Raw genomic sequence first — 24,662 nt, 5'->3', positions numbered from 1 at the left:
AAAATCCTAAGAGAAAATACATTTATAGTACTGCAGTGTATTTACTGAAAAAATTCCACATATAAGTGTAGCTATGCAGTTCAAACACGTTTTTCAAGGGTGTGTGTGTGCGTGTGTGTGTGTGTACTGTTGCTCAGTAAAGCCTATGATATCAACGTATTCCTTCTAAAAATAAAAACAAAGATTTAGCTACAATGATAGACAATATACTGATGATGTTAATAGCAGGAAAGAAATAGTTTACACATCCAACAGAGAATTCTCCTACCTGTATGATAGACAGTTATTCAGGAAACTGAAATGTTACAAAGTGTATTTTTGAGCTGGAGAAATTAACATGATACACAGGGTTAAAGAAAGTTACAGAGTTTAACTCAGTTTTCAAATATTGTAAATTTACTGTAATAGAAAAGTCTATAAAAGATAAGCATCAAATATGTTTAAAAACAAGTGCCTCTAGATGATAAAAGACCAATGGGTCACTAAAGCATTCACGTAGTGTTTCATAAGTATTAAGTGGCTAACAGTGAAATACAGATGTGAACACATGGCTCCAGCTCTCAGGCTATTTAACTTTCATGGTTACGTATCTTATAATATTTTTCTTTAAACACCAAATATATTATTTGTGTAAATGTTAAAATAAGTGTACTTGTGTTAAAATTAGGAGATGGTCAACATCATCAAAGGAGGGCTCCCAGGAAGGCAATAGGATGTAGTATGAAAGAAGCAGCTTTAGTTAAACCTGTGTTCTAATCCCGACCTCACCACTTACTAAGAGACTGTGACATTAAGCCTTTTTTTTTTTATTTCCTTTTATTTTTTTCATCATAACAAGTGTATACTCTTTAATCCCCATCACTGGGGAGCCTGGGTGGTTCAGTCGGTTAAGTGTCCAACTTCAGCTCATGTCATGATCTCGCAGTTTGTGGGTTTGAGCCCTGCGTCCGGCTCTGTGCTGACAGCTCGGAGCCTGGAGCCTGCTTCAGATTCTGTGTCACCCTTTCTCTCTGCCCCTACCCTGTGTGTTCGTTCTCTCTCACTCTCTCTCTCTCTCCCACAAAAAATAAGCATTAAAAAAAAGATTTAGTTATTTAAAAACAAAAAAATCCCCATCAGCTATTTCACCCATCCCCCTACCCACCGGCCCTGTGATAGCCACCAGTTTGTTCTCTATAGTTAAGAGTCTGTTTCTTGGTTAGTTTGCCTCTCTCTTTTTTGTTCCCTTTTGCTCATTTGTTTCTTAAATTCCACATGTGCGTGAAATCATATGGTATTTGTCTCTCTCTGACTGACTTAATTCACTCAGCATTATATACTCCCCTAGATCTACCCATGCTGTTGCAATGTCAAGATTTCATTCCTTTTTTTTTATAGCTGAATAATAAAATTCCAGTGTGTGTGTGTGTGTGTGTGTGTGTGTGTGTGTGTGTGCGCGTGTGTGTGTGCGTGTGTATACACACACACCACATCTTCTTTATCCATTCATCTATTGATGGACACTTGGGCTGCTTCCATAGTTTGACTACTATAAATATAGTTTGACTATCATAAATAATGTTGCAATAAACCTGGGGGCATATGTATCTCTTTGAGTTAGTGGGGGTTTTTTATTCTTTGGGTAAATACCCCATAGTGTGATTGCTAGATCGTAGGGTAGTTCTATTCTTAAATTTTTAAGGAACCTCTTACTGTTTTCTAGAATGGCTGCACCAGTTTGCATTCCGACCAACAATGCACAAGAGTTCCTCTTTCTCCACATCCTTGCCAACACTTGTTATTTCTTGTCTTGTTGATTTTAGCCACTAAGACAGGTGTGAGGTGACTGCTCACTGTAGTTCTGATTTGCATTTCCCTGACAATGAGTGGATATCAAGCCACTTAATTCTAGTTAATTCTTTAGAGATCACAAGCAGCCTAAAGAGTTTTTCAATAAAAGAGTAAGGTGTAACTGAAGAATAAAAAGAGAGGTTCAAAGCTACAATAGAATCTGTTTGCAATTAAATAAAGAGACGTATTTCCAGAGAAATACAGTAGGGAGTAAAGAGGGTTAAGAAAGATTTACGACTTCGGCATGCTTGGAAATATTATGGCTTTGGGTTAAGACTGTCAAAACAAAACAAAGAGGGTGTGCCTGGTGACAAGTCCATATATGCAGCACAGGATAAAACGAAACAACAATGTAAGTTAAAGGTGACAGCCTTGCCAGAAAAAAAGGGAGCCGCCTTCAGAGTTAGATGTGATAGAAATGCAAGGAAGGAAAAGATTTAAAATTCCGTCTATACTCCCAATATTAGGCTATGTACTAACTGCAGGCAGAACTCAGTATTTGTAGCCCAATGTATAACACTACAGGTTAGCTGCTAGTGGATGAGTCTGCGGGTCTGGAAGGAGACAAAGCTATGTCAACTGTACTGACTGCCATCTTTAGGCCAGAAGAGGCTGCAGTTGCCTAAAGAGTTCTTTGATTTGTTTTGTTTCGTTATCTGAGGCTTGACTGAAAAATTTTTATTTATACCCTGGAATAAATGAGTATCTCAGAGAGCTTATGTTAACTATTTCATTTCATATAAATGACTGATGTACTTAGCTCACTAGCACCTTTCGCCTTCTCAAATCCTGATTGCCTAAAACACATCTTTTCCCTTTTTCTTAAGTTTATTTGAAGAGAGAGAGAGTGTGTGGAGCAGGGGAGGGGCAGGGAGAGAAAGAATTCCAAGCAGGCTCTGCACTACCAGCACAGAGCCCAATGCAGGGCTTGAACTCATGAACTGTGAGATCCTGACCTGAGCCGAAATCAAGAGTTGGATGCTTAACGGACTGAGCCACCCAGGCGCCCCCATCTTTTCCTTTTTATGCAGCATTAATACATATTAAATACATGTTAACATCTGAAAAGCCCTCTGAACAGCATCCACCACAACAGATCTTTGTTCCCACATCCCCCTCTCTCCACACGTTTGAAAAGATTTAATATTACAGATTCAAGCAGACAGAAAGTTGGAAAAGCAAAGAAACAATCCTTTTGCCGCTACATCAGCACCTTCAGAGGCCTTCAAGTCAAATTAATGCACATACTGAAATCTCAGACTTACTGCTTCCTTGTCATTATTAAATTAATATACTCCTCAAGGTCTTTAGTATGTCACATCTGGCTTACTACAAGAGACACCAACTATATGTCTTCTTTGTGTTCCCTTCAATGTGTTCTGCTACAGCTCTCTGGTTCTTGAAGCTACTATAACTTGTGCTTATTGCCTAGACACAGGCTTGTGACAGCCTGGGTTATGGTGACTATTTTGCTCCCTTCGGTATTTCTACAGTGCATTTTGTAATTCTAGGCCATGAGCAGACTGAGCAAAATCGGGGATTCCCAAATTTGCAATGAAAGGCGTGGAGGCACTGGTGATCTTTATATTTTTTTTTATTTTTATATTTATATGTTTAAATATATATTAAATATATATTATAATATATATTTATATCACAGTTCAAAAACCACTCAATACACTGAAGTCACGTGGAAAAATCGAGTGCAATGACTGTGAGTACAATGACAATGCGTGAACAATCACCCCAACCGCAATGGGTTTTCAGAGAGATACGTAATATTCATTTTCTATGGATACTACACAGCCGTTTAGGTCAGTACTTTGGGTTTTTATTTCATTTTATTTTACTATCTCAACACAAATTTTTACTGTATAGCAAACATATATACTATGCAAACTAATTCCCAATGATTCTCTAAGTGAAAGGAGTTTAAACAAAGCAGATTCTTAAAAGAACCACAACCTTTAGTTCTAACAGCTACAACAATGAAGAGAACCATGCAAGGATTAAAAAAACAAAAACAGTAATTTTTGAAGAAGCCAAACTCAACATCTATGACTGGAAAACATGCACTCTATGTTCTTATACTTCATATATCTTAGGATGGAGTACTGTCATTCCACCCAAGAAAGACAGAGAGAAGACAAAGAGAGCTCATCTACTCTGATTAAGACCTCTTCACATTAGCAACTCTTGGCTGGAAAGTTGCCCTAGACATGTGTAATTGCTGAGCAACTAAAACCAAAATTTATTTTGACCACAAGTGACAGACAATGCAACAAAATGACAAACTACTTGAAGGAAGGAGGGAAGGGAGAGAAATCAATCCCTGGCAGGAATTTCAAAGAAAACCCCCAGCTCACCATGAACCATAAAGAAACTTAAAGTTTCAAGGTTTTCATGCTGATATCAGGAACGGGTAATTATTAGATCTCCCTCAACTGTTTTCCTTTAGGAATTCTTACTATCTCCCAAGTTTCTTATCTTATAATTTTGATGTGTGGTCTGAGGTAATTTGCTACTTAATTTTATAAATAACTTACTTCACTTAGTGATTATCATTTCCTATAATCTGCCACACATATTTACAGATACTGACACACGATTTCTATTAAACTGCTCCTAAGGTCCATCACATATATTCACAAGAATATCTATGCTTGTCCTACAGCCCAGGGCTCTCTGGGATTCTTTTCCAACCCAAGGAAGAAATCTCCATGGCTTAACACAGCCTGACAGCTCCGTCAGCTCTTTGGTTGGGCAAAGGTTAACGGGTTAGCTTTGGGGTGAGGAGTGGCAAGGAGGTATGGTAGATGCAGCGAAAACCCATTCAAATCCTGCTTCAAGGAAGGAATACTGGGAGTCCTGCCCGCAGACAGCCTCCAGCAGTGAGCTGCCTTAGGTGCAGAGCCACCTTGCCCGAGGTCACACTCCTTCCCAGACTGGCCAGTATCCAGTATCAAAAGGATGGAGTATAAAGGCCTGTTCACCTTGCCCCAAAGTTGGGATAGCTCTGAAGGGCCATTCTAGCTCCAAGGCTCCCCACGGACCTGGCCAAGGCTGTGACAGCTCAATTTCTCACCTCTGTCCACTCCTCCCTCTTCTCCAATCCAATCCTTTGTCCCCTACCTTCCACAGGTGCTGATCCTAAAGGCCCTCCTTACTAAATATCCTGAATGCTCAACTCCCTCCAGAGGAATCCAACCTGCAATAGGCTGTGTGCACTGAGCCTTCGTTTTCCTACAATAAGGATAAATTCCTAGAAGCCAAATGACCCAATCAGATGATCAAAATTGTTTTTAAAAATTCAAACTCTTCAAACAAATTGCGAACCAGAAAGGCTTTAAAAAACTGTTTTAGAAAATCTTTTTTCCCTTCTGCTTCAAATTCATCTGACAAGACAGGAAATATCTTTTAATGAATAAATCCATAACAGTAATGATAATCAAAGTATACCATCTGCAGATCAGAAATTTTTAGGAATTCCTGTAAGACAGGAAGCAAGATGGGATCAGAATGACAAGTAAGGACAGAAAAAACACAGTCCAAAATGTACACAAAACAGATTCTACCATTCTGTACTGCAGAAGTAGAAGCAGTTTCTCACAAGGAACCCCAAGCTCAGAAAATTCCACACAAAGAAGAGGACTCAGGACTGTAATTAAAGAACTGTCTTCAGGGGCGCCTGGGTGGCACAGTCGGTTAAGCGTCCGACTTCAGCCAGGTCACGATCTCGCGGTCCGTGAGTTCGAGCCCCGCGTCGGGCTCTGGGCTGATGGCTCGGAGCCTGGAGCCTGTTTCCGATTCTGTGTCTCCCTCTCTCTCTGCCCCTCCCCCGTTCATGCTCTGTCTCTCTCTGTCCCAAAAATAAATAAACGTTGAAAAAAAAAAATTTAAAAAAAAAAAAAAGAACTGTCTTCAGAATAACAGGACCAGTAAATCCCCCACATACATATACCTGAGGAGCTTATTCAATATGTTCGTTGCATGGTTCCTGTTTACTCCCTAAAAAGCCATGGTTTATAATCTCTTCTCCAAAATTAAGTGCCTATTTGGTTGGGGCCAGAGCTTCTCATCTCGTACTGGGTTCCAAAGAGGAGGAGGAAGCAGCCCGAGGCAACAAATGTCTCCATAAACTGGTGGTGGTGGTGGTGATGATGGAGTGTGGAGGGGCCTGCTAGAGACAGGCTCTACTTCTGGACTTACAGGAAGATGGTGAAGAGTGGACAGAAAGAATTCAACAATTAGTATATAGAAAGGAATTTTTTTTTTTAAATCTTGGAAACGTGGTCAATAAAGACTCAAGGAGGATTAAAAAAACATCAAGGAAACAGAAGCCATCAGCTTAAAATATTAAAATAGACTAAAATATTAAAATAGAAAAATATACCAATATACTGCGTCCACTGCCACCTTCTTCTCCTTCCTGTTACAAATAATTGACCTACTGCCTAGCTATCAATGGCCAGTTCATCTACATGACAGTAAATGGGTCTCAGAGTACCTCTTTTCCAGGACTTAAAATCCTCAAAGGTTATCATTCTCTTCTCCCATCTTATTAGATTACTCCTGCCAGCTAGTTTGCCAACAGTCTAGTTGCCACATACCCCCACCTCACCTCCCAAAAAAGAAAAAAAACCATCCAAAACAAATATTCCTAGACTCTTCATTACCTTCATAGCCAGACACTTTATAAATGGAAAATATAGCTAAGTTCATAAATTAATAAAGTTTTAAAAGCTACTATCTATCTATCTATCTATCTATCTATCTATCTATATGACAACAAAGCAGCAAGAACCTCTGTCCAATCCTCCATATACAAACCTAATTTTCAAGTCTAGGTCTGTTTATGTGCCTTCAAATTAGCATGCTCTCCAAGTAAAAGATGTGGCATTAAAAATTTGTATTATACAGGATTTCTGTGTCTTTTTTAAAACAGTTTCCTTTAAATGAGTTACTAGCCTTAATTAAAATTAAAACATAGAGTGTTAAATAATGATTAATACCTAGGATCCTGAAGACATTTTCTAAGTACTAACCAGTTTCACAGAGCAATCCCCAAATCCTTCTATCTCTTGCTTTTCAGATTAGAAGACTGAAGCTCAGGGATATTTATATATATATTCCTTATATTATCCTTAACAGATTATATATATATATATAATCTGTTAAGGATAATGCCACTATAAACAATAGAGATGAGCTGGGAGAGAAACCTAACTTCAAACCTCATATATAACACCCATGTCAAATAAAAATTGCATATTCGTTAGGAAAGTGTTCACCTGACCTAATAAAAAAGTGGCACAATAAAACATCAATATTAAACAGCAGTGATCCTTCGCTCCAGCCCTGAAACCTGCCAGTTGCTTTGCCCACTAAACACATACTATGTTTACTTCCTCTGCATTCAGATGTTTACTATCATCAGAAGGTTAAAACTTTCTGGTTTCTAAGGATACAATTTTTCTTTGCTATGGGTTCTGCCTTTGGTATTGGGGGAGTGGGTGGTATTTGGGGGTGCTTTATCTTCCTAAGTGAGTAATGATCTGCATCAGCAGCTTGGTACTATAAAAAGGACCTATCTCGGGGGCTGCCTTCAGTCATTTAACTCACTTCTTACAGGAAAAAAAACTTCAAATGAATAAAAAATGTGTTCTCTCCGGTGCTCAAGCTCATATGTAATCACCTCTCTGTGTTACTTACCTTTACAATAACATGACTACAGATCAGATTTTCATTTAAATATTTTCTAGCTAAAATGGAAGTTTTGCAGCCAGGATAAAGAAGAGAAATACAGAGTCTCTGTTACTTCTCCAGAGTGTCCATCAATGGCTCACTTTCTACTATGGTAGAACCTTTAAAGGGCAGGGATTTTTCCCAAAACAGAACAGAAGTGCACATATAGGTGGTTATCAGTTTAACTGGTCAACTTATTGATGATTTACATAGAGTTACATGAACTTTTCACATTTCTTCCCACCCCATTTTTCTTTCTCATTGTTTAGGATGTTCACAAGCTTACAACTTCTTAAAAGTACAAATGATAGCTCCCTCAGTAGAGTACAATTACAATTATTTTCAATACATATATAAGTCAAATAGTAATTAACAAGGGGAAAAAATTACCTTTTGGATAATCTTCCAATAAGAGGTTGAAGTGACCTAATTGACAAAAGAAATCAGACTCCACTTTTCCTTCAGCTTTTAAGATTAGAGATTCGTAGCAGCGAACAGCCTAGAAATAAAAAATACAAACATTTAAGAAGAAAGAAAAACCCTAAAATGCATTTCCTTCCTGAGATAATGCACATATCCTCCATTCAATCACCCAAGAAATCAATATATTTCACTTCTACCTCAGACACAGTCCATGCAGCATTCCTTAGATACCTAAGTATTTATTAGAAGAGCCACTGGTTGTGGCATAAATACTTTTCTTACCTATAAAATACAAATAGTTGCCAGATAAGGAGCACTTTGATAACTTTACTCATAAGTTATAAATCTAAATTATTACTGTGGTCCTTGTTGCCATAAACAAATAATATCCATCTTTTGCGCAGATGGAAAGAACTTTATTCAATTATGTGAGAATTCACAGAATCTCCAGAGTAATAATAGCTACCATTAATACTGAATAGCTTTCTGTCATAACCTCTATCAGTTTAAGCTACCATGAACTGCCTTTGCGATGTCTTCTCATGATATACTTCAAACCCACTCCAACTCCAGTCTTTCGTCTTACCCTCACATACACCCATTATGTACTCACTCTCACAATGTCTTCACCAAATAAAAAAAGTAACATACTATGTTAAGGAGACTTTTTTTTTTTTTGTAATAAAGAATACTGCAAGAGAAAATGAACGATGGAAAGAACAGACTTCTGGAATCCTGACAAATTCCAGTTGCCATTAGCTACAGGAGATCCTGGGGAACTTCTCTCTGACTCTCAGGTTTAGTAACAGAGGACTGACAAAAGGATTCAAATTAGAAGACTTCAATAAGGGTTTATCACAGTGCTTAACACTCCATAGATACTTAATAATTGTTTCTTTACTTTCTCATCAGATAAGTAAAAGCTCTCTTTCAAGACTGTTTCAAGCTTTCCAACAGTTTGTCAAAATTTTCCTGCTAATGATTTACTCTACAATGTTATGTGCTATAAGGTGTCCTGGAGTCACTAAAGAAAACGTATATGATTTCTCAAATCTCTGGGTACAATCCCAGGTTTGGCCCCCACAAAGAAAAGAAGCAGAATAGCTTCTGTTACCAAAAAATCCTTTCACTACCACTTCAAGAGCATTTGATGAGGTAAGAAAATGTGATGTGGGGCAAAGTAACCACTCAAAATCTCTTGATTTTTCCTCTCCTGTGAAATATAGGGCCTTTTGATGGAGAGTCTCAAAATGTCTATCCTAAAATTTACCTATGCAAAGCACATACGTAAATGTTCATCAAGTTTGGAGAAGCCATTCTAAACCAGGCAAATTCTGGGATGACTCTACTATCCTTAAAGCCTAACATTTATAAAAGGGCTATCTTCATTTCTTATTCCACTCTTAGCTATCTGCATGTGCATATGTACCAAATCACAATCACTAAAAACTAATCATTCTGCTTCCCTGTAATTAAGACTCTGAATGCTACACTGAAGTCTCAGAAATTACTATAATTTGGAGGCATGAAATCTCAAGATCCTCTTTATTTAAGTCATATATAATCCTATCTGGCAGATGGTTAAAAGTACAAAGATACAATTTACTTCAGTACTTTTTTATATCAGAAAAATTCATAAAATTATTGGGCTACACCATGACAATTCTTAATTTTACATTAAATGAGTGACTTTAAAGTAAAGAGTAACTGTAAATAAAGTACTCATTAAAATAGTTATTATCTTTTCTTCTTAAACTCTTAGTAAGCTATTGAGAAACTTTTTCTACTCCTCCCTGATAATTCCTTATGGCTGATCAGCATTAAATTTATGAGCAAACATGGTTCCATAGTGAAAAAAGGATTCAAGTTATAAATCCAAGGAAATTTTCTTTAATGATCTAATAAGCAAACAGATGGCAACACTCTATACTCCCGTCCTATGGTCATACCTTGATACCACTACCATGATCTACTGCCTTATCTTCCAGTGCCCATAAAACAAAGGAACACATCTAAAATGAATACCATACATAACTCTGATCATCATGAAGCATAAAACCAGGTAAAAGCCAGAATGGACAGACTTTCAATTCGCCTATCCACCCATACACTCAGGCTTCACTATCAAGTTCATAATCATTTCCAACAAAGCCAGCATGTACCTACCAACAGATAGTGCTGGTCAAAGATGATGCTGACAGAGCCAAATATTGAATAAGATGAAGAGGAGCAAAAAGTCAGAATAAAGTTTTCCAAGTGCCTGTGTCACCACTTCGTAGTGAAACCTCATGAATTTATTTGAAGTGTCTGAGGAAAACCCTGGCATTAGATACAGGCAAATACTAACAATTTTTTAAAAGCATTTAAAGGAAAATAACTGGGGATAATTTCCAATACTAACTCATACAATAATCTAGAATGAAACACAGTATTTTTACAATAACATTTTTAGTCAAAAGGCTAATTATACACCTAGAAGATCTATATAGATAGTTTAGATTTAGAACAAAGTTTAGATAGACTTCTATAAATCAAAAATATTGCCTGTTAATATAGTTGCTTTTATATTCTTGCTGTTTTTTACTTGAAGTATATGCAAGTAACATCATCCCCATACAGTGTACACAGGGAAAAAAGGACTAGACTATAAAACAAATGTTAAAAATACAAAGTCATACAGAAACATTATTTATTTGTTCTTTTTACTTCTATTTCCTAGATTGTTTCATAATTAACCTCTACCTTTTCTATTCTTATAAAAACCATTAAAAAATTATTATGCTTTTCTCTAGGAATCATCCTATCTCTAATGTGAGGATAGTCAGAAATTTTAATGAAAATCATTTGTATCTAGATCAGCACCATTCAATAGAGCACTTTCTATGATGATAAAAATGTTCTATAATCTGTCCTGCCCAATATACTATCCACTAGGCACATGTGGCTATTGAGCACTTGAACCATGGCTAGAAGTCAACAACTGAATTTTTAAATTATATCATTTTAATTTTTATTTCTCTTTAAATAGACATGTGGCTAATGGGTAGTGTACAGCTGGATGATTTTTAAAGCTTAGAAACAAGTGAATATTTAATCCATATGCTAAATATTAAGAAAGTAAAATTTCTCATGTTCATAAATGAAAAACCTGTAAAAATAATGGAGTTCACCAGGGATAAACAATGCTTTTCACAAAAATCTTTTACATTCTATGGATTCTTCTAGTTAGTGGCTTACACATCTATAATCCTTATCACCTACTGTAAAAAACAGTGAGAATGAGAATAAAGTTAATCATTAAATACTAGAATCAAAGAAGAGTAAACTAAGAACCTCCCAGCTAGGTACAGAATGTCAATATCTTCCTCCCATTACAGTATAATTTTCCACAATGTTCAACATAATTTGTGCTCAGTATCTGCTTTATATTTATTATCTGAAAAACCAGTTCTCTCAGAACAGTGAGATTATTACTGCCCTCTATTTCTAAACCTTGACAGTTGAAGTTTAGAGCTCATTAAACACAGACCTGTAACCAATTTACTTTTTTAATGTTAACATTAAAAATTGCTTAAAAACTACAATCTTGTATGATAAATTTGGTCAGGGTCTAGCTAAAATACAACACTTGTTTTATATATATATATATATATATATATATATATATATATATTTTTTTTTTTTTTTTACATTTTTGAGAGAGAGAGAGAGAGAGAGAGAGAGAGAGAAAGACAGACAGACAGAGCGAGCCGGAGAGGGGCAAAGAGAGAGGGAGACACAGAATCCGAAACAGGGTCCAGGCTCTGAGCTGTCAGCACAGAGCCTGACGCGGGGCTTGAACTCAGGAACTGTGAGATCACGACCTGAGCCGAAAAAGTTGGACTTAAGCTTAACCCACTGAGCTACCCAAGCGCCCTGACACTTGTTAATATTTTAGAATTGCTAAATATAGGCAACTTTTAAACAAATGACTTTTTTTTCCAATTTAAAAGATTAGCTAAAGTAGCTGGGACATACAAATGGTAGAGAAAATTAATGTAGATTTAAATACCCCAATGATTTTAAATGAACCAAAACTTTCAGGTTGAGTATAATAAAGATAAGCATGCAGTCTTGCACATAAGTCCTAAAAGCCAGCCAGAGATATACAAGATGGCTCAGCAGCCACCTGAGTACTTAAAAAAGATTAAGGGATTTAAGCAGACTACAGGTCAACATGTATGTCATCCATGAAATACGGCTACTAAAAAAGTACTCATGACCCAAATTAATAAAGCATATTGTACAAATCAACACCAATGATCAGCTCGCCGCAGTTTACCTACTCTGACCAGATCTCTAACATTATCGCCGGTTCTGAGTGCCACATTTTAACAGGTGGTAACTTATAGAGAGCTACAATTTTGGTGAAGAATGGAGGAACTATTGTACAAAAATTATTTTTTTTAAGTTTTTTAAGGTTTATTTATTTATCTTGAGAGAGCAGGGAGAGAAAGGAGGAGAGAGAGAAAATCCCAAGCAGGCTCCACGCTGTCAGTGCAGAGCCTGATGCAGGGCTCAAACCTGAGCCAAAATCAAGAGTCAGATGCTTAATCCAACTGAGCCACCCAGACGCCCCTGTATGAAAATTATTTTAACTAAGTTTAACTGAAGAGAACTATCAGGGATGCTAAAGCTTTACTCAAAAATTCAGAAAGCTGTCTGTTAGGAAATAAGATTAACTGCACTTTGGGTACTCCAAACATCAGACCAATGAATGGGTATAACTTATAAGCAAGTTTACTCCAGTTCTATCAGAAAAGAGGAAAACTTAAATATGCCAAAAATTAAATGTGCCATCTTTGGCTCATATAAATGCAAAGAAATAAAGCATAAATTACTAAGCTATCTTAATGAAAGTTAGAAAAGAGACTTCTTACTTTGGAAACAATTCAAGAGCTGCATTTTTTAAAAAGATTCCTTGGGCTTCTATGATATAAACAAAGTATAATATTATATATAATACAAACACACACACACACACACACACACACACACACACATACATGTGAGTGCATCTCTCCTGAATTAATTGCATGATTAGTTTATTTTACTTGTATTTCCATAATTAATTTCTAAATCAATACAGTATCCTGATGTGTTCCCTTCAAGCCCTAAAAATGTTTGCACTGTTAAAGCTGATATCGTTCCCAGAAATATGTCTCAAAAATAACGAGAATTCTTCCCTTTTCCAAACATTCAGCAATGCCTTTGCCTGGCTGCTTCTCAAACACCTTACAAATCTTAAAGAGTTGAAACTACCTGAATCTAAATCATTTTTTGAAATTTCAACTCACATTTTTTAAATGAGGGAAACGTTGCACACTTAAAATGATAATCTTAAGAATTACTGATTAATGACCTAGCTATTCCTGAACTCGTATATCAGACTTCCATACCTGTTTACTGTTGCTGAAAAATTAAAGTGTACATATCACCAATTCTAAAGGGTATATACAGTGAAAAGTCTGTCTCCTAATCCTGATCCCAGCCAGCCAATTCCCGTTCCCAGAAGCAACAAACATTAAAACTTTCCTACTTTATTCAAGGTGATTTTGTGCAGATGCAAGCTGATAGACTTTTCCCCACTTATATATACACATTGTTCTTCTGCAACTTGCTTCAGATTCTAGGTGTCCCTGATATCCTTTCTCTTCTTTCTGTTAAGAGAACCCCTAATTTAATTACACATACATTTCTACAGAATAAATACTGGGATCCCCAGCCATCCTTGTGGGTGCAGTCTGAGGTTAAGTTCTGGCCAATGGCATACCAGGAAAGACATGCTCTCCCCTTCAACCCCTCCTCCCCCTGGCTGGAATCACCTAGATGGCGGAAGCAAAAGCTGAGGATGGAGCAGAGGAAAGCAGAAGCCTAAATTTCTAGAACAGTGGAGTTGCAAAGAAGCCTGACACTGATGACTGTTTCTGAGAATTATTTTATTTAACAAATGAGTATGTAGCCCTCTTCCTTTGTTTAAAAAAAAGGCGGGGTGGGGCAAGGAACCTGGGTGGCTCAGTTGGTTGAGCGTCCGACTCTTGATTTCAGCTCAGGTCATGATCTCATTGTCGTGAGATGGAGCCCTGCGTGGAGCTCCACGCTGGGCATGGAGTCTGCTTAAGATTCTCTCTCTGCACCTCTGCTATTCACATACATGTTCACTTGCTCTCTCCCTCCCTCCAAAAAATAATTTTTTAAAAGAAGATAAATTTAAAAATCCCAGTCACCTAATGAAATCATTAATACATACAAAAAGGATAAAGGAAAAAGGAATCTAGTTAACTGTTACCCATACTTAACAATTTAGAGAAGATGCAAGAACTTACATGTTTGTTAATCTACCCTATCTCCCTCTCTCCAATTTTCAACTAATATACATCTTCTGCATCAAAATAAAGGCAGTATAACAAAATCTAAGCACCTCAGTCTTGCTCCTGGATTTCTCAGCCTCTCTGGACCTACTGCTCTTCAGTCAGTGGATGTGCTGGATACTAAAGAGTAAGCAAGCATCATGCACGATGCTATCATGGCACCCTACATACCATTCTTTTCAAACAAACTATTGAAAATGCTTTGCTATTACAAAATATTCTTACAGAAATACACTACTGAAATCAAAACTAGATAACTTAGTAAGTTGCTCAAATAGCTAATATTAGAGGCCTTGATATGTACCAGGCATTATTCTAAGCACTTTACAAATATTTATTCATTGAATCCTCACAATGTCTATATGAAACAGGAAGACCCTACTTCATTGATAGGAAAACTGAGCCACAAAGAAAGCAAATCCTGTGCTCAAGGTGACATTTACGAAGTAGGATTCAAACAGTATCTGAGGTTACAGTACAGGGTAAGCAGTAAGGTGTTCAACTCAGACCATGCCTAAGGACCTAAAAGTCATTTCCAATATTAAGGACCCCATAAGAAGCTCTTCCTCTTACACTCCTACACACTAGCTCCCTCTACACCAAGCAGAAAAGCGTAAGATCGCCACTTCCTGCTCCCACCATGCCACAGGAAGACTTAGCCTCACAGTTCTTTACCAGATTTTCTCACTTTGCTTTACTTTAAATCACATGAAATGCAACAATTCAAAAAAAAAAAAAAAAAAAAGACACACAATCCAAACAAACAAAAACACCAAGTCCCCAAATTCAAAAGCCACCTTTGGCAGAAAAACACTACTGTTCATATATATATACGCATATTCTCATATATATATATATATATATATAAAATATACACACATATATAAAATATAAAACACATATAACATTTTCGAGATGAAGGCTTCACCCTACTTTTTTGTATCTTCTGCATTATATCTCCTTAGTTTATCTAGTGTTGTTCTTGTCTCTTTCTAGTATATTTGGCCCCAAAAAAAGGCCAAATACAGCTGCAACAAAGCACACTAGGCTATACTGTCTGATCTGTCAACAAGTTGCTGGATTACTACTAATTCTCCAGAGTTAGTAGGTTTTAACCTTTATCGTTGATGCACGCAGACAAACAAATGAATAAACTCTACATCAGCACGCATGTACAGACGTATACCCTCCCAGCACCAGCATTAAATTTGAAAAAAGCTATTGTGTCAAAATGCCTATGTTATTTTCCAAATATTTCTTTTCTATATCATGCTAAATGTAACACCATGTAGACACGGCATAGTCAAGTTATTTATAAAGTTTCTTCAAATCAAGTATGTATATTAAGTTTTGAATAATCTTTAAAACGATGTATATTTTAAATTTGAAGGTAAGGAATGTAGGAGACAGAATTTCAGCAGAGTGACTTCTATGACAAAAGCCCAAAGTAATCTTGTGATTTCCCATATAAAACAGTAGGCATTATAGCTTATATTTTAACTAATTTGCTTGCTACTCCATAGGGTCTATTATTTATCTAGAGGAAGAGAGTGGCAATCTTATATGCAATCCCTGTCATTTCAGCTGTACACATTTATTTCAGATTTCCAAAAATCTACAAAAAAGGAATAAAGCCATCTACAACAAAATTAAGCAGACCAAATTTGCATAAAGGCAAAAAAAAAAACCCAAAACCTGTATCTATTATGCCTGCTATAACCTGGATACTTGCTATAATATATACAGTTCAAGTTAATATCTGTGGTTGTAAAGTATGCATTCATTTGTTTTATACACATTTCTAAAATAATATTAATAAATGCACATAAAAAGGACCAAACATTCCATTGGAGGAAAGAGCGGGGAGGAGCCATCGCATTTATCAGCATAAGCTCCACTGAACATCATCTGCTTTGAATTCTACAATTTTTTTAAGTTTATTTATTTTGAGAGAGAGACACAGACAGACAGACAGACAGAGAATCCCAAGCAGGCTCCACACTGTCAGTGCAAGGAGCCCAATGCAGGGCTTAAACTCACAAACCTCGAGATCGTGACCTGAGCTGAAGTCAGACGCTTAACTGACTGAGCTACCCATGTGCCCCTTAATTCTACAATGTCTAATAGGTAGTAAGCACTTCAATTTATTTACTAAATGAATGAACAATCCTTAAAACTAGAGAATCTGCAACACAGTAAAGGCGCCTCCCCAAAGACAGCACTTTAAGAAAAAAACAAAAAAGCTTTTTAATCAGTCTGAATATACCCTTAGAGACTTTTCTCTATGCATATATTCAAATAGTTTATAAAACTGCATACAAAGCTTTGTACTATTTCTTTAATTCAGTATTAACCGCTTACCATACCAAAACATAGATATATATCAAAATTAACACCTCATAGCATTTTACTGAACAGCTAAACCACAATCTGTTTCTACTGAAGAGAATCTGGTTGTTAACCAAGTTCTTACTATTATTACCCAATGAACATAATTTGGACAATTTATATTTCTTTAGGATAAATTCCTCACAGTCAAACAGAAAGCACAATTTAGCTTTGATAATCCCACCAGCAAAGCAGAACCAATGTAATCTTCCACCAGCAATGCTCATTTTCAGTTCTTTGATTACTTTTTTCCAAATATTTACTAACTGAGTTTATTACTTCTTTCATGAACTATCAACTTGTTCGTAGACTGTGCACATTTCTCTACTGGATTATGAACAGTTTTTCCTAAATGATTTGTCAGGTGCTATTTATATGTAAAAGACTTTTACATACAACGTTGTGGCAGAATATCCCTTCCCAGTATGCATTTGCCTTTGAATTCTTTACCAAGTTATTGATGTAAAAGGTTCCTATTTTCTCAAAACCAACCACCACTTCCTTTAGTAGGTATGTTAGGCTCAAAATTAGAAAATCCCCAGCCCCTGACCTGATGAACACTCACCAATATTTTCTTCTATTGTAAAGAAAGAACCTAGCTAATTACATTTTTCTCTCCTGTGTCATTTTGTACTGGCCCAGCATGATTCAGGATCTGTAATTCCTATCCTTTCTCATCAACGAAAAAACTTAACACGCAGCTCTGTTTCTGTGATTTATATTCTACATAGAATGCTTTCTAACACATGCACTGGGAATAGGTTACCAGGAGTGCTGAATGAAAGAGAGGTAGCCTCAGCCTCTGGGGCTGCCAGGTAAAATCAGCCAAGGTGCCAGGGCAGCCTGAACCTCTCAGCCAGAGCCACTGTTTATGCACCATCACCCATCTTAAGCACCTTCAATAGTCTCTACTGGTCATGAGTACAAACTATTTTTCCATGCAGGCCATAAAATGAAAAGGGTTGGGGTTTCAAGCAACCTGGACAACCACTCTGCAGAAAACTAAAAATGTCAAGACAACCAACTGTGGCAGTGGGAGTAACACAAGGTTCTTAATGTGAAATTTCCCTAGTAAGAAAATTAATTAGGAAGAATGGGCTTGAGGGGTAAGGGGGATGAGAACTTGGGGGAGGGGGTAGAGAGAGTGCTGAAACAATTTTTTGTACTGAGGACATCTGAAAGTGTGTGTGAACCTGAGTGCTGGGTTTAGAGGCCTCATTCAGGGGGCAGAACACAAAGCTGGGGACCACCCAAGAAGAGGAGTCAAATAAGACACTCTCCCCATTGGAGAGACTGGAGGACACTGAGACCTCAATGGGCTACACCTTCAACCTAAGTGTAAACTAAAATAGGATAATAATACGATTGTTAAATTTTTCTTTTAAAACTGGCATTGAAAGATGAGGAAAACTATCCATTCCATAATGGCAATGATTGGAGGGGAAAACCTCGAGTATTTGTAACCAAAACCCCAAATTCATTCGACTTGGGTAGAAGATAAAATCTTCAAGCAAGAATTTAACTATATGCAGTCCTCAACTAACAGCAATCCAAAGTATAGGCCCAAATCAAACACACTACTATGACATCCCTGGCCTAAAAAGAATTTCTACAGCTCTGAAGTAAATTCTTTATATTCAAAACGTCACTAAACATGGAAAGAGAAAAAGAGCAGAGCAAAAAAAAAAGGTGATCAATATGTGGATCTATTAAATGAATATTGCTTAATGCAATATATTAATCACAACAAAATGAAAATAGAATAAATATGCTAGCTAAGAGTAAAAGATTTGTCAGCAGGATGCCTGGATGGCTCAGCTAATTAAGCATCCGACCTTGGTTCAGGTCATGATCTCTCAGTTTGTGAGTTTGAACCGCACATCGGGCTCGCTGCTGTCAGCACAGAGCCTGCTTCAGATCCTCGCCCACCCCCGCTCTCGCCACGCCACGCACACGTGTGCTCTCTCTCAAAAATAAACATTTTTTAAAAAAGATTGTCAACACTTTTTATTACAGATTTATGCAATTTATTAACACATCTAAAATATAATATAAAAAAGATTTAGAGAAAAAACACAGAGAAAGAAACACTACACAAATATAACCAAAAGAAAGTTGGCACTGTACCAGGTATCATGAATTACAATAACAATACAGAAATAAAGAGAACTGACACATAAATACAAGTATTTAGCAACAGACTAAAGAGCTCAGAAACACACCTTTATATATATGCAAACTTCTAACAAAATAGGCAAATAATAACCTAACCAAAAAATAATGGTGAGTCAAAAGACTATTTGTAAGAAGGAAGGAAAAAAAAAAAGACATTAGACTTCTATATCCACACATACAAAAACCTATCCCACATGAGTTAAAGACCTAAATGTAAGAGGCAAAGCTACCTAAACCTATAAGAAAACAGCAAAATGACTTTGATTTTCAGCATAGGTTAGGAATGCTTTAAACATAGACAAAAAAAAAAAATGCTAGTCATGAGAAAAAAAAGGTTGATAAGATTAATTCAATGACATCAACGTTTGGGACTTTAGTTTATAACATACACACACACGCACGCATACAAGTATAAAGGCAAGTCACAAACTGGGAAAATAACACTTTTCAACACATATGGTGAGAAAGCATCCACATTCGGAATATATAAAACTCCTAAGAATCAGTTACACTCAAAAGACTACTGAGGAAAATTTGGTCTGCCACTGTGATCTACAAACTGTTAAGAATGAGCAACACAGCAAAACACAAATTGTTGATTAATAAAGATCAAGGAACAAACAGTTGCATGACCCACTCCCATTCCTTAGATATTTCACAAGGGTTCGTGTCTAAGAAACTACTAAGAGGTAACCCTACCCCAGCCTATCATAACAACAAATTTTTCCAGTATGACTTGAAAAGTTTTTAACTCAGAAATTCAAAGAATAAAAGTAATAAAAATATCAAGCATATTCCATCTCCTATTATTAGCGGCTCTTCTAAAAATTTGCTCCACTAATCTGAAAAAGTTCATCTGAACAATCAGTCCTTAAAGCACACTGTACCAGGAATCTGGAATTAAAAGAAAAATGCCTTAACACTAAATACTCATTTAAAATGTTTTTATGTAAAATATGAAAAGTGACCATCCAAAATACCATTTCAACTTAGTTTACATCTCTAGTAAGCTCATACTTAAATTTCTATTTCTGGGTGGCTCAGTCAGTTAAACGTCCGACTTCAGCTTGGGTCATGATCTCATGGTTCGTGGGTTCAAGCCCACGCTGGGCTCTGTGCTGACAGCTTGGAGCCTGGAGTCTGCTTCAGATTCTGTGTCTCCCACTCTCTCTGCCCTGCCCCTGCTCACGTGCTTGAGCACGCACCCTCTCTCTCAAAAATAAAAATAAATAAACATTAAAAACTTAAAAATAGATAAAAATAAATAAATAAATGTCCATTTGAAATCAGTGAAATAAAGTATGAACCCATTAGCCTTAGGAAAAACCTTAAATCTAGTTTCTCTATGTAAGACATACATCCGAATTACTGGAATGACATGTTTACTGACATTTTAATCTTCCACTCTATGAGGAATTTTGATGTTTAAAATTCTTAAGTCTTTGGACTTCTGCTTGCAGGCAAGATGAAGTGAAATGGACCAAATTTACTCCTGAATGAAATAACTTAAAAACAAGAGAAAATGTGTGAAACCAAATGTTTTCAGACGTTGGATACTGGAGAATGCATAACCGTAATCTTTGAGAGTAGGAAAAAAAAGTACGTAAGCCCTAAAACTACCTCAAGCCTACTGCCTAGAAAGACTTTTCAGGCTGCAACACAAGCATAGAAAATTTTCTTGCCTGAATCAATGCAAGCTAGAATACAACAGAACTTTACAGTTACTGAAAGGAAAATAAATTTGCCAACTTACAATTCTATACTCAGGAAAACCATCTTGTAAAAAAAAGGTAAAAGTACACTTCTCCAGATACGCAAAAGTTAAAAGAATTTAACACTAGCAGACCTACAGTCTAAGAAACGTTTAAAAAAAAAAAAATTCTCAGGCAGTAGGAAAGTTATACCAGATGAAAATCTTGATGCAGAACACAGAATAAAGACCATCAGAAATGGTAACTGCATGGACAATTACAAAAGATATTTTTCTTATTTTTTTAATATCTCCTTAAAACACAACTGACCCCCCCCTCCAAAAATCAAGGTGGGGGGCCTCCTATCACTAATAAGCAAGTTTAACAAAGTCACAAGATACAAGTTCAATATACAAAAAATAAATTGCATTTTTATGCCCTAACAATGAATAATTGGAAACAAAATTTTTAAATGCCATTTATAGTAGCTCCAAAAATATGAAATATGTACATATAATTCTAACAAAATATGTGTATCAGAATCCGTATGCTGAAAACTACAAAACAGTGATGATTTATTCAAAGACCCAAATAAGTGCAGAAATCCTATGTTCATGAATTAGAAGATTCAATAGCATTAAAATAACTCTCCCTTAACTAATTTATAGATTTAATGCAATCCCGAACAAAATCCCATCAGGATTTGTCTGTAGATACAGATGAAGTGATCATAAAATCTAAATGTAAAAACAAAGAAACTAGAATAGTCAAAATAATTTTGGAAAAGAATGACACTGAAGGACTCCTATGACCCAATTTTAAGACCCATTATAAAGCTACAGAAATCAATCAAAACCATGAGATGCCATTACATACCTAACTGAATGGCTAAAAAATTTTTCTCACTTTACTGAGATATCACTGACATATAAACATCATGTTAAGTGTAAGGTTTACAATGTGATGATTTTGATATACGTCTACATTGCGAAATGATTATCACAATGAGGTCAGTTGGCAAATCCGTCACCTCATATGGTTATATGCGTAGCGAGAACATTTAAGATCTACTCGCTCAGCAGCCAGCTCTCAAGAATACAATACAGTACTGTTAACTAAAATCACCAGGCTATACATTAGATTCCCCCCCAACTTACCCATCTTACAACTGAAGTTTTTACCTTTTGACCAACATCTCCCCTGGCAAACACCAATCTACTCTCTCCTTCTATGGGTTCTACTTTTTTAGATTCCACACACAGTTAGGGTGAGATCATATAGTACTTGCCTTTTCTCTTTTTGACCTAATTCATTAGCACAGTGCCCTCAAGGTTCATGAATTTTTTTTAATGTGACAATACCAAGTGTTAACGAAGATGCAGAACTGGAACTCTCACACATTGCTAGTGAGAATGCAAAATGGTACAGCCACTTTAGGAGACAATTTGACAAGTACAAAGTTAAACATACATCTATCACATGACCCAGCAATCTCACTCCTAAGTATCTGCCCTAAAGAAGTGAAATCTTATGTTCATACCAAAACCTATATACATACATACCAAAAACTACTGTTTATATAGCAGCATTATTCATAATCAATTAAAACTGGAAACAATTCAAATATCCTTCAACAGGTAAATGGATAAATTGTGGTACACCTATACAATGGAATTCTACTTATCAATATAAAGGAATAAAACCATTGATATAGCATGAATGAATCTCAAAGGTACTATTATGCTGAGTAAAAGAAGCCAATCTTCAAAAGACCACATAGTGTATACATTTGTCAAAAATCACCAAACACCTAAAAATAGGAATAGAATATATGTAAATTTTACCTTGAAGTTTATTTTATTTTTAAATTTTATTTATTCATTTTGAGAGAGAGCTCATGCACACGTGCGAACAGGGGAGGAGCAGAAAGAGAGGGAGAGAGAGAATCCCAAGCAGGTTCCGTGCTGTGAGCACAGAGCCCAAAGCGGGGCTCAATCCCAGGAACCATGAGATCATGACCTGAGCCTAAAGCAAGAGTCCGCCACTTAACCAACTGAGCCATCCACGGGCACCCTCGAAGTTTAATTTTTAAGAGAGGCTATATAAAAGTAAAAAACAGTAACAATGTGTTTTAGGGTTTGTAACATATATAGAATGAAAATGTATGACAATTATTCAAAAGACAAGAATGGGTGAGATGGAAGTACATTCTTGTTAAAGTCCATACTATGCATGACATAAGGAAAATATATTTGAAGGTAGACTGTGACAAGTTGCAGTTAAAATTACAGAAATTACTAGAACTGGTAAGTATAATAATCAAGCTATAATGTCAATTGTATTCCTATACATGAGCAATGAATAATTGGAATTTGAAAGTTTAAAAAATACCACTTACAGGGGTGCCTGGGTGGCTCAGTCAGTTGAGCGTCCGACTTCGGCTCAGGTCATGATTTCATGGTTTGTGGGTTCGAGCCCCGCGTCGGGCTCTGTGCTGACAGCTCAGAGCCTGGAGCCTGCTTCGGATTCTGTGTCTCCCTCTCTCTCAATGCCCCTCCCCCGCTCATGCTCGTGCTCTCTCTCTCTCTCTCTCTCTCTCTCTCTCAAAAATACATAAACATTAAAAAAAATTTTAATACCACTTATATTACTCCCCAAAAATGAAGTACTTAGGTATAAATCTAACAAAAATGTATATGACTTGTGTGTGGAAAACAACAAAAAACTGATGAAAGAAACCAAAGAACACCAAAACAATCAGAGAAATATACCATGTTCACAAAATAGGAAATGTTATTAATATCAATTCTCCCTCATTTATATAGATTCAACGCAGTCCCAATCAAAATCTCAGCACGCTCCTTTGCACATATTGGCAAAGTGATCTAAAGGTTATGTGCAGAGGGGGAAATGGGTGACGGGCATTGAGGAGGGCACTTATTGGGATGAGCACTGAGTGTTGTATGTAAGTGATGAACCACGGGAGTCTAGCCCAAAAACCAAGAGCACACTTTACACACTGTATGTTAGCCAATTTGACAAAAAATTATATTTTAAAAATAAAAAATAAAAATTTTGATATAGGAAATTAGCTTTAAAAAAATAAAGGTTATGTGCAAAAAAAGTAACTAGAATTTCAAAAAACAATTTTGAAAAAGAACAAAGTCAGAGGATTCCTATTATCTGATTTCAAGACAATATAATAAGCTGTAGCTTGACCACTAGTCAAGACAGTGTGGTATTGAGGAAAGGAGAAACATATAGATGAGTGGAACAAAACAGACAATCGAGAAGCAGAACCATGCCAATACAGTCAACTGTTTTTGGACAAGGTGCAAAGGCAATTCAACAGAGAAAGGACTGTCTTCAACAAATGGTGGTGGAAAAACTGAAAGCCCATATGCAAAACAACAATAACAAAACCTCAATACACACTTCATGAGGCAAAATAAAGACATATTCACATCTATGAATACAGCCAGCCCACATAAAGAAAAGAAAATAATCTCAAAAGAAAGGTAAAGGATGCAGGAAGAAATGACAAGCAAACAAAATCTTAAACATGTGGGTGACAACTTCAACAGTAATATTTTATGTTTAAAACATATACAGAATTAATATGTACAACGATAGAATAAAGGAGGGGTGAAGGGTAAAGTTTCTATGAATCTTGCATTGCCCAAGAAAAGGGAAAATATACCACTCAGACTTTAATAAATCAAAAATACACGCCATAATCCCCTAAAGCAGCTGTTTTCAAAGTGTGGTTCACAGACAAATGGATGTCTCCTAAACCCTTTCCGGAGGTCTGCTGAGTCAAAGTTATTTTCATTGTTAATACTAAGATGTTATTTCGCTTTTTAGCTCTGCTGACATATATACTGATGATGCAAAATTAATGGTTAGTAAAACTGCTGGCAACTTAGCAGGAGTTAAGCCAGAGGCACCAAACTGAACCAGACATTGTCATAATCTTGACTACCAAGCACGTATAGTTTTT

The 24,662-nt window shown here is 36.4% G+C and overlaps 1 protein-coding gene across 6 annotated transcripts in view; it reads right to left on the bottom strand.

The window, feature by feature from the left end:
• Nucleotides 1-24,662, bottom strand: part of KDM6A (lysine demethylase 6A) — a 207,660-nt gene that overhangs the window by 130,094 nt on the left and 52,904 nt on the right. For all 6 annotated transcript variants that reach the window (XM_047845058.1, XM_047845055.1, XM_047845052.1 and 3 more), the window contains exon 3: nucleotides 7,966-8,074. In XM_047845058.1, coding sequence (XP_047701014.1) covers nucleotides 7,966-8,074 — 109 coding nt within the window. The remainder of the gene's footprint in view (nucleotides 1-7,965; nucleotides 8,075-24,662) is intronic.

Source organism: Prionailurus viverrinus, chromosome X (assembly GCF_022837055.1).
Source record: "Prionailurus viverrinus isolate Anna chromosome X, UM_Priviv_1.0, whole genome shotgun sequence".
NCBI lineage: Eukaryota > Metazoa > Chordata > Mammalia > Carnivora > Felidae > Prionailurus > Prionailurus viverrinus.
Note: the sequence above shows the minus strand (reverse complement) of the source record. Positions and strands in the feature narration are given on the sequence as shown.